Source organism: Biomphalaria glabrata, chromosome 15 (assembly GCF_947242115.1).
Source record: "Biomphalaria glabrata chromosome 15, xgBioGlab47.1, whole genome shotgun sequence".
In the NCBI taxonomy this organism is placed as follows: domain Eukaryota; kingdom Metazoa; phylum Mollusca; class Gastropoda; family Planorbidae; genus Biomphalaria; species Biomphalaria glabrata.
The window spans coordinates 20,505,534-20,516,635 of record NC_074725.1 but is presented as its reverse complement, the minus strand read 5'-3'; the positions used below and the strand labels follow the sequence as shown (position 1 = coordinate 20,516,635).

At 43.8% G+C, this 11,102-nt stretch overlaps 1 protein-coding gene across 1 annotated transcript; it reads right to left on the bottom strand.

Moving 5' to 3' along the window:
• Window positions 1–477: 477 nt before the first annotated feature.
• LOC106071680 (uncharacterized) lies at window positions 478–1,536 on the bottom strand. Its single transcript, XM_013231838.2, has one exon. The coding sequence runs from the start codon at window positions 1,534–1,536 to the stop codon at window positions 478–480; it is 1,059 nt and encodes a 352-aa protein (XP_013087292.2).
• Between the last annotated feature and the right edge of the window lie 9,566 nt (window positions 1,537–11,102).

Below are 11,102 nucleotides of genomic sequence, written 5' to 3'. Positions count from 1 at the left end.
ATAATATTGAATAGTATAGGTACCTTTTCTTTTATTGCGCAATAAAACAAAAAAAAATATTTTTGCCAATGTTTACTAAATATTCATATACATATAAACTAGCCTATATTTAAAAAAAAACAACAGCAATGTTACAAATAAAAAATAGAATTAAGGAGAAGTAGGAAAACATGTAATTATATATACATATATCAAAGCCAGATCTCAACCCATACAATAAAAAACTTCATTAGTTACCCATAATTTGAACGTGTGTCAATCAACAATATTTGCATGGATGTAGCTGGGGGTTATGGTTCAATCCCCCCCCCCCCCCCCCCGAAATAATTGTATGTATTTAATAACTGAAATGCTTGAGAGATGCAGTTCGTAAGTTACTGGGAACACAAGCGTTGGCTAGATTTACTCTATATTATACTTTCAAAATGTTCGGTTTCAAGTCTCCTATCCTCAGGGTGTACATAATCTATCATTAGTTTATGTGTCCTTTTTTAGAAACTGAAGACAGTCATACTTGCCCATCATTTTCTGAAACTCGCTTCTGTATTTGGTGCTCATCTTGTAGTAAATGAAGATGGTCATGCTTGAGTTGATGGCCTGCAGCAGGACTGTGAACGTCCCTACCACGGTTCGGATATCGCTGTAGTCCCCATCCATGGCCATCTCCCTGACGAAGATGACGGCAGTGTAAACGATGTGCTGGGGCAGGAGAAGCACTACGCACATAATCGAGACCGAAAGGAAGAGCAGGCCGGACTTGCGCTCTTTGCTGGTCAGGTGGCGGGAAGTTGGCTTGACCTCTACTTCTACCGCGCTGGAGACGACCGTCCGCCTCCACTTGGCCTTCGCCTTGAGCGTAAAGAGAAGCACTGTGCAGCAGACGACAAGGGCTAGGAACGTGCAGTAAGGAAACAGCATGTCTGTGAAGTACAAAGTGATCGGAAACATGCTGGCGCTCAAGCTGTTGACGTAGACCACGAAGACGGTCTTGTTTCGCTCGGGCATGAACGCCCAGTCGAAGTACATGGTGTAGAACTGCGGGAACAAGTACAGAGAGTGGACCACGAAGATGGACACGTTCACCACCACGGCCGTCCTGGTGGTGATCATAGTCTTGACCTTCAAGGGCCGCGTCACGCATAGGCACCTCTCGAAGGCGGCGAAGGCGGTGATGACGCTGCTGACCCTTGTGAAATACTCGTGCCAGTATCCGCTGATGACGCCGATCACAACCTTGGAGACGACCAGGTCGATCTCCTTAATGTAAGGGTCGACGATAGCCGTATACACCAGCTCGCCCAGCAGAGCCCCGAGGTCGCTGATGGCTAGCGCAGTGAGCGTGACGTTGACGCCATCGTGGTAACCCTGCCTGCGAAACAGAGGAATGTTTATGAGGTTGGTGACCACGCCGAAGAGGCACATCGACACAGTTAGGACATTGCCTACCAACAAGCTGGTTATATTCAGAATAAGTGGGTCTATTGCGGGATCTGACTTCAACGCCACATCAGTGATGGGCTCATCTGTATCATACATCGCTCTCTATTGGCGTCTTAAAGCTAAAGCGAAACGAATGGATCTCTTTGTGAAAAAAAAAATATAGGCCTACTTCAACATAGAGAGAATTGCTTTTGAAGACACTTAATCTTATTACACATACCTATAAAAGATCTATGATCAAAGTTCAGACATTGTGAACGCTCAGCACTTGGTTGTGTAATTACTACATACTGATCTACAATAAAAATAAAAGAAAAATAACTATCAGCAGCAAAGATTGAATAATTATACGATCGTAAAGCAGCCTCTTTTGCAACGCTTATTTTAAATTACACACAGATCTTAATCTATATCTGAACCCCAATATTATCTCTTCCAAATGTTCAGTTCTTTCAAAAGCGATATCAGAAGCATCTGGCATAAGCCAACATTGCACTAATTATGCAGTGGAAGAGATAGTGATCGATCATTAATGTCATAGCCCCGCTTGACGTAAAGACAGGATAATTTGTATACAACGTTCTAATATTTATTTTTTCTTTAATGTGACGAGTCATTGTTGTCAATAAATACTAGAGTATTAAACATCTTATCTTATAAAATACAGACGCTACTCCAAAAAAGATGTCTACAAGGCTACAGAATCTATCGCTCATTGGTCAAATCTATGGAGAACAAAAAAAAAAAAAAAAACGGGCTGAAAAACAAAACTACGTATTCGCAACGATGTTTGCCTTTCATTACCGAATAGGTGTCGAATCCTACAGAGTAGTTACTGTATAATGTTCAGATAAAATCTATATTTATATATGTAGCACTAACACTAAATGATTTGTTGTTGGAAGGTATAGATGGAATTACTCTTTAATCGTGTCTTTTTTTTAGCGGCCCCTGAAAGGGGAAAAGACGCTATAAGTTTTGTGTGGCCTGTCTGTCCGTCTGTCCGTCCCGTTTATATTTCAGAAACTAGAAGAGAAAATGAAAATCGGACATCATGATATTGTTACGAATCTCACTATCCAGGCTCTCTGCAAACTGCACCATACACCACCAACTTAAAGAACTTGACAAGTCAGGGCTCCAAAATAACGTAAAGGTTTAATGTCCATAAATAACAGCCAATACTGTACAATTGGCAGCACGTAGAACAGTACAAATAGCTCTGCGATAACAAATATCTCTCCGATAACACCGTTCCGCCGTATCAAGTCTTGCACTGGCCTCTCCGTCTCGTTCCGGGCTTGCACTGGGTTCAACAGTTCGGGACTGACTTCACACACTTGGGCTCGCTGTGTCGGACTCGATCACAGACCAAGATCAAGACGCCGTTCGTCTCAACTGTACTTGACAGTACTCCGCACTGAACCGTCGTAATGCTCCGTACAGAACCACACCGTTGAACTGTGCTGTAGTCGACCGTGTTCTGAACTCCTGTCGTGAACCCGCTTTCTGAACCGTCTTGACTGCGTCACCTCCGCTCTTATATAGGGTCCCTACTGGTCTTCTCGAACCGGACAGAACGCCGCTCGACGTTTCTAGGTGGTCAGATGACTACAACTCTCGTGACGCCCCTGAGCTCTGTTCACGTCGGCGATCCTTCCCGAACTCTCTTGTTGACACTCGTCTCGGCCGATCGTCGTAACTCGTCACGGTTGACCGCTCGTCTAGCGCTGGCCTGGGGCGATTTGCGTCGGCTGACTACACACACACCACTACCCCCATCTGTGCCACCATCAGGTTTATAACAATATTTTAGATCATTCAGAGTTCTGATGCAACGGCTACTTTTTTCTTTTCCGACAGTGAACCATCTAATTTTTTAAATTATATATATGCAAGCAGATTTTTCAAAAAATTACACCACTTTTAAATGAAAAACTTTAAGGGAAGTAAGTCTTATTAAAAAAAGTCAAAGGCTTCTTCATTAATAAATCAAGCTTCATTCATAGATTCGCGCATTGATACAAAAAATTGCATCTAAGGTCACAATGGAAAAAGTATCAATGGATCATTATAAAATAGATTTTCCATTTATTAACAAACTCATGGAATAGAAAACTGATTCAAATGTTGTTTTTAAAAATAATTTTAATACGAACTTCGTTTCAATTGTCACTTTAAAAAAAAAACAACGAACTACTTTTATACCGCGCAGTTTTCACATATCCTCATTAGGCTATAGGCCTACACAGGCTACACTTGACTACAATCTAAATAACAATAAATAGAGGCCAGACATAGATCTAGATTTAGATTTAATTGTATTAAACAATTTGAACTAAATTTAAATGTATAATCCATTAAGGAAATAGTTAATCTTCTAATAGCTTAGGGGTGCAGATGTATTTATTTTGTAAGCAGTAGTATCACATCAAGAAGTGAATCTGATGTGAACAGCACAAGTGCACTATAACCCAGTAGTTGACCTCCTAATCCTGATCATAATATTGACCTACATCTAGCTCTAGTTGATCTACATTCTATTTCTAGATTTCTAGATCTAGTCTAGATTCTAGTCTAGATTAGGCTATAGATTTAGTTCTGGATCTTAATGTTGAGTCTATTTAGTCTAAATCTACACCAAGACTAACATTTGAATGAATGTAATAAACATTTGGATTTTGCATTTGAGTAAAAATCAATAAAAGTAGGTGATCAGCTCACTGTATTGGTTCAACAAAAAGAACTAGCTAGCAATAGTGTTTATTGGAACATATTTCAAGAAAGTTGATGTGGAGGGGTGACACCCTGCGCTACCACACTAGGTGCGACACTGTATCGGGAGGTTTCCATGCTGATCTTAGGTGCTCACTTAACGCTACTCTACTTATTCCAGAAGAGTTAGAAGAGTCTTATCAAAGACGACGTGTTGCACTGTTTGCTTTTATATGAAAAATAACGCCACATTTTAAAAATTTCTTTAAACGATCAAAACAAGACTATGGCTTGACTATATTTCTCGTCCATTGGTGATTTGATGGGGCCGCCTCTGAGTTTGTGTAATCTTGTTTTGTTTTGTTTTTTACAACAAGGTTTTACAGCGATTATATCCAGAATCGAAACTTTCTAAAGTGATCTGATTCTGACAACGACAGTGGAGAAGCTTTGAGGCAATGGGGATCAATGCGCCCGGGCTATGATAACTAGGTGCCAACATGGGCCCTTGAAAGAAAAATCAAACAAAAATGTTTGATATTTTAAAAAGTGAATTGTGCGTAATTTATTTTTACACAACATTACTAACCATTTCACTGTGTGGGTCTATTTATTTATATTAAATTACATTTCTGGCATAAGTGCCCTTGAGTGGGTCACTTTATAAAGTAAGCGTACAATTGATTTGATGAAACATGACAGTCAATACAGACTATAAGACTATATAGTTAGTGTATTAAGTAGCATGGGGGTGTGGTGGTTGGGTGGTAAGGCGCTTAACTTCCAAGTTCGAATGTCGATGAAGATTATAAGGACCCCCCGAGTCACCCAAACTCTAATCGGTACTGAACTTAAGGCGACTTAAGCTTGGGAAAGTAAAGACGGCTGGTCGTTGTGCTGGCCACATAACACTGCTCATTAACCGCTGGCCAAAGAAAAAGATGACCTTTAAATCGTCTGCCCCATAGATCGCAAGATCTAAAGAGGTACTTTTTTTTTTATTAGTTTTTACTCTGCGTAAATGGTTTACAGTGAATAAGATAAATAGTATTTAATGTGTTTTAATTACTCTTAATTACTGATATTTTTCTGTTTGGAAAGACATGTTCCAATTTGATTATCATTTCTGTAATTGATCTAATTCTCTTTTTTAAAAAAATCTGTATCTTGTGTTGTTGTTTTTTATTGTTCTGTATATTATGCTTGAGGTTGATTTGATTTGTGATTTGAGGCACATCGGCACAATTTAGGCCATGTCGTGCCTGCAGTTCCTTAAGGACTACTCTCTCTCTAAACAACAAGGGCCAGATTCTATAGTCATATAATTAAAATCAAGGTCTATTCACAGTTAAAATAGTAAAGGTGGTAAAAATTTAAATATTTGGTAAAAATCTAATGTAAATAGTGCATGTTCACAAATTCAGAAATCAGATCTTCGTAGATAGCCCCATTTCCCGAATAAAGCCCAGTACCTTCCCAGGGTCGACATTATTAAATAGTGTTTTTAGATTAGTGGCTCTAAAATATTTCGCCCTGACATCCTGGTATCTGGGGCAATCAACGAGGATATGTTCCACGGTGAGGCGAGAGTCACAGTACTCGCAAAGTGGGGGCTCCTCTCTCTTCAGTACAAAAGAGTGCGTGATGTAGGTGTGGCCAATCCTAAGTCTGGACATGGTCGTGCTACCACGCCTTGTCAGACCCTTAGATGTGGGCCGCCACCTGACATCCGCCACAATCTGCCTGAGTTTACTGTGAGTCTCAGCCTCCCATCGGTTCTGCCACTCTCGATAGGTGGCAGAGGCAATACTTTGTCTCAGGTCCGAGTAGGGAATTTGGGTTCCTGACACCGCATGATTTAGGGCTCTCTTTGCTTCTCTGTCTGCGGCTTCGTTTCCCTCAATGCCAACATGGGAGGGGACCCAGATGAAGGTGACATCCCTACGGTCGGCTGTTATTTGGTCCAACAGCTTCAGGCTCTTATGTACCAATGGGATGTCAGTCTTCATCCGCCCCAAAGCTTGCAATGCAGATTTGGAGTCGGAGCAGATTATAAATTTACTCCTTTCTGATGCTTTTACGGCCATAAGTGCAAGCAATATTGCGTGCAATTCGGCCGTAAAGATGGAGCAGCCATCGGGGAGTCTACGGGAGATTGTTTTGTTCCGAAAGGAGCAGGCACACGCGACCTTTCCCTCCATTTTGGATCCGTCTGTGTAGATGGTGCCACAATCTCCGTAGCTCTCCTGCAGTTCCCTAAAGTGGACTTGTAGTATGCTTGGGTCTGTATTTTCTTTTTTGAAATTAAGGAGGGATAAATTTAATTTGGGTTTATTCATTAGCCAAGGAGGATTCTGAGGGGTTTCTATTTTAGAGATTTGGTCAATGGGTGGGGTTAAATTTTGGATGGGTTCTCTCATTCGAAGGCCCAACGGCTGTATGACGTTAGGCCTTCGATTGTATAATTCTACCTCTGTGGGGTTAAATATGGAGTCAAAAGCAGGGTTCGTGGGGTTGGATTTTAGCTTGACTATATACTGCATTGCAAGCTTTTTCATTCTTATATCCATGGGGAGTTCTCCAGCCTCCACATGGAGACTTGGGATAGGTGATGTACGAAACGCACCGAGACAGAGACGCAGGGCAGCATTTTGTATTGGTTCCAGTATTTTTAGGTACGACTTCCTTGCTGCTCCATATATTATGGATCCGTAGTCTAGCTTGGATCGAATTAGACTCCGATAGAGCAGCAGCAAGGTATCTCTGTCAGCTCCCCAGTCCGTATGGCTGAGTACTCTTAGTATGTTTAATGACTTTTGGCATTTCTTCTTGAGTTCCTTAATGTGGGGGAGAAAATTAAATTTGGAATCTAAGGTGAGGCCTAAAAATTTTGTAGTTTTCACGACAGGGATCTTCTTTTTGTGTATAAATAGTTCAGGGTCTGGGTGGAGCCCCCTTAGATTACAAAAATGCATACTAACTGTTTTGGAGTCAGAGAATTTGAAACCATTATAGTTTGCCCAACCCTGAATTTTGTTTAAACATAACTGTAATTTCCTTTCTAAGGTGTTCATGTTTTTCCCATAAGTAAGAATGACAAAGTCATCAACATACAAAGAGCACTCTATGCCAGGGGACAGCGCATTTATGATGCTATTTATTTTAATGTTGAACAGGGTGACTGACAGAATGCTGCCCTGGGGTACACCCATTTCCTGGTCATGAGTGTCAGAAGCGGAGTTGCCCACTCGGACCTGAAATTTTCGATCTTTCAGGAATTCCTCCACAAAACGGGGGAGGTGTCCCTTAAGCCCCATAAGCGCCAGGTCACGTAGAATGCCATGTTTCCAGGTTGTGTCATAGGCCTTTTCTATATCGAAGAATACAGCTACTAGATGTTCTCTTCTGAGTAATGCATTTCTAATATAAGCTTCCAGCCTTACCAGGTGGTCAGTTGTTGTCCGCCCCTGCCGGAATCCGCACTGGTAGTTTGAGATCACTTTATTCCTTTCCAGGTACCAGACCAGCCTACTGTTAATCATTCTTTCCATGGTTTTGCAGATGCAGCTTGTTAGTGCTATTGGTCGATAGTTAGCTGGGTCAGAGCCGTCTCTTCCCGGTTTAGGTATCGGTATAACTGTGGCTTTCCTCCAGCTGTTTGGGAAAGCGCCTGTTTGCCACACACAGTTATAGACCCCTAGCAGGACTGCCAATGAGGGTTCGGGAAGGTGCTTGAGGAACTGGTAATGGATTTCGTCTTCTCCAGGCGCTGTGTCATGTGACTTGTCCAGCGATTCCCTCAGTTCCTCAAGCGAGAACGGTTTGTTGTAGTCTTCATTGTTCTCTGACCTGAAATCAATGGGGTGTCTTTCCTCCCTGGTTTTGACTTTTTGGAACTCTGGCGTGTAGTGTGCAGTGGATGATTTTTCTGCTATTGAGGATGCAAGGCAGTCAGCTATTTCTCTGGGGGACGTGACAGTTCGTCCTTGGTTTTTCAAATGCCCTATTGCATTTGATTCTTTCCCTTTGATTCGCCTTACTGCCTTCCAAACCGCTCTAGCAGAAGTTTTGGCATCCAGACTGCCGACAAAACTTCTCCAGGAATTCCTTTTGGCTGACCGTATGGTTTGTCTAGCCTTTGCTCTAGCTATCCTGAATAGCTTTAGGTTTTCCTGGGAAGGATTCTTTATAAATGCAGCCAGTCGTTTTTTCCTATCACCAATAGCACTTTTGCAAGCTGTATCAAACCATGGTTTGCTAGGCCGTTTTGGATTTGCAGAGGTTAGGGGTACAACTTTCCTGGCTATACTTAGTAGCTTGCTAGCAAAGGTATCAGCTGGGTTCTGTTCATGGAGGATATTTTCTGTGATATCCTCAGAGCATCTTTTTTGGAATTGTTCCCAATCGGCCTTATTCAGTTTCCACCGCTGAGGTCGTCCCAATGAAGGGAGATTGTTAGTAATGATGATTGGGAAGTGATCACTTCCCCGTAGATCATTGCTAACTGACCATTTAAAATCGTCCAGAAGTCCGGGGACGCATACGGTGAGGTCAATGCATGTGAATGATCCAGTTCCTGGGTGCAAGTAGGTCGGTGATGCATCATTAAGTATGCATAAATCATGTTGGAGGAAGATATCCTCCAGCATACGACCTCTTGTGTCGGTATTGTTGGATCCCCACATGGTGTTATGGGCATTGAAATCCCCAAGGATTAAATAAGGCCGGGGGAGTTGTTTCAATAGGTCCTCCATGTCTGTTCGGTTTAATGGAGCGCCTGGTGGTAGATACAGGCTGCAGCAAGTGATAACCTTGTGAAGGGTTATCCTAGCTGCTACGGCCTGTAGTGTGGTCTGTAGTTCTACCCTCTCATGGGGGATGCTATCCTTCACAAGGATACAGACTCCACCTGATGCTCTCTCTGCATCCTCAACATTCTTGGTGTAAGCACGGTAGCTTCGGAAGCTGATGCAATCTTTTAGAAATGTTTCCTGTAAGCAGACAGCTACAGGAGTCTCGGAGTCCATCAGTAGCTGCATTTCCTCGTAATTGGCCTTGAGGCCTCTACAATTCCACTGTACAATTCTGGAATCCATGGCTTATTCTAGATGACCTACTTGGAGCTATTTGGCCTTGGGAGGCCCCCGGAGGGGTTTCCCTTTATTCCAGTGACCTTGGTATTTTTATTCTTGGGTTTGGATGGAGAGGAGGACAACCCCCTTTTGGGGGAAGTCTTTCTCTCTGGAGAGGGGAGATCCCTCTGGTTAGAGCGGAGGTTATTTCCTCCTCTCTCACCTCGGGCATCCTCTCCGCTTTGATTTCTCCCCTTAGGGAGTTGGTCAACCTCTAACTCAGTAGAGGTTGGGGTGTCTGGCTGGGTTCTCTGAGGAGAACCTGTGTCAGACATGATTTCTCCGGGTTCTCCCGGAGTATTGGTTTTGACATGCTGCTCAGTCTCCATGCTCTCATCAGCGAGCACAGAGAACCTGTTCTTTAGCATGACAACAGGGCTTTCTTGTTTCTTCAGAGGTGTGTTCTTTGGCGGTGTTTTCTTCTCAGTTGGGGGAGGAGGAGGGGGTGGTGGGCGGTGGGGTCAATGTGTCCGTCTGTGTGGCTATGGATCTTTCTATCTTAGCAACAGCCTGGGCGTAGGTCTTTGTCAAGCCGAATTGGCCCTTGGGTAGGGCCAGTACAGCCGATTTCGCCTGGCTAAAGGTACATCCGTTTCTTGCCTTGTACTCCTGCACGGCGACCTCCTGTTTCCACACAGGGCAGTCCTTGGAGTAGGCTGAGTGGCCAGCTTGACAGTTTGGGCATTTGAACTGGGCTGTGCAGCCCTTGTCCTCATGACCCTCTCCAGCACATCTGGCACACACAGTGTTCCTCTTACAGACTGCCGCGCCGTGTCCATAACCCTGGCACTTGAAGCACCTCATGGGGTTAGGTATGTAGGGCCTCACTGGAACTCGTAGGTATCCTGCCTTCACATACTCTGGCGGTGTCCTAGTTCCGAATGTGAGGATAATAGTGGCGGTTTTGACCTCCTCACCCTCCCTGCGCCTGGTAATGCGCCGGGCATGGGTGACTCCTTCAATGCCCTCCACTATTTCCTTCTCGGAACATTCCAGTAGGTCCCTAGAGCTGATTACACCTCTGCTGGTGTTCAGACTCTTGTGTGGCATGACTTCCACTTGGAGATCACAGAGTCTTCTGCATCTTAAAAGCCCATCAGAGTGTGTCTTGCTGTCTACTTCTACAAGGAGTTCCATTGTTTTGTGTAGCTTAGACACACTCTTGGGCTCTCCCACTACTGACTTGAGTCCCTTATAGATAATAAAAGGGCTCAACTTGGTCAGGCTTTTTCCCTCCTCTGTGCATCTAACCACCAGAAATGATGGCCAGGTGGCACAGCTTTTTGGGACCTCCTCTTTTTTATCGTCAATTCGTCGTTTCTTGCCCAGACATAGGTCTGGGGCAAGTAGTTTTGTGTGTGTTTTTTTGTCCATATATATTTTGGTTAATTCGGCACCTGTGCTCCCCACCCGCCATCGAGTCCAACAAGGGGACGGGCCATTCGGATGTCCAGAATGAGCCCGCCAGGGCTACACAGGTGCTATACTCAGTCAGCTGCTACATCGGACATGTGTCCGATACAGCAGCTCCCTGATTGACCCTCCAGCCACCGCCCTCCAGCATAGGTCGACGACCTATGCTGGTAGCTCGGCATGACCAGCCGGTTGACCCAGAGCGGGCCATCTGGGTCTCAGGTCTAGGGGAACTTGGAGCCAAAGTATTGTGTTGTTGTGGTTTATCCTCAGATAGCCATCACTCAAACACCAGGATCTCTTTATCCCCCCTTACCCGTCGCAGTCCACGGCAAACGGACTGGTCTAGGACGTAGTGAGAATTTAAAGTTAAGGAGACAGTGTGATGATCAATGAAGGCAG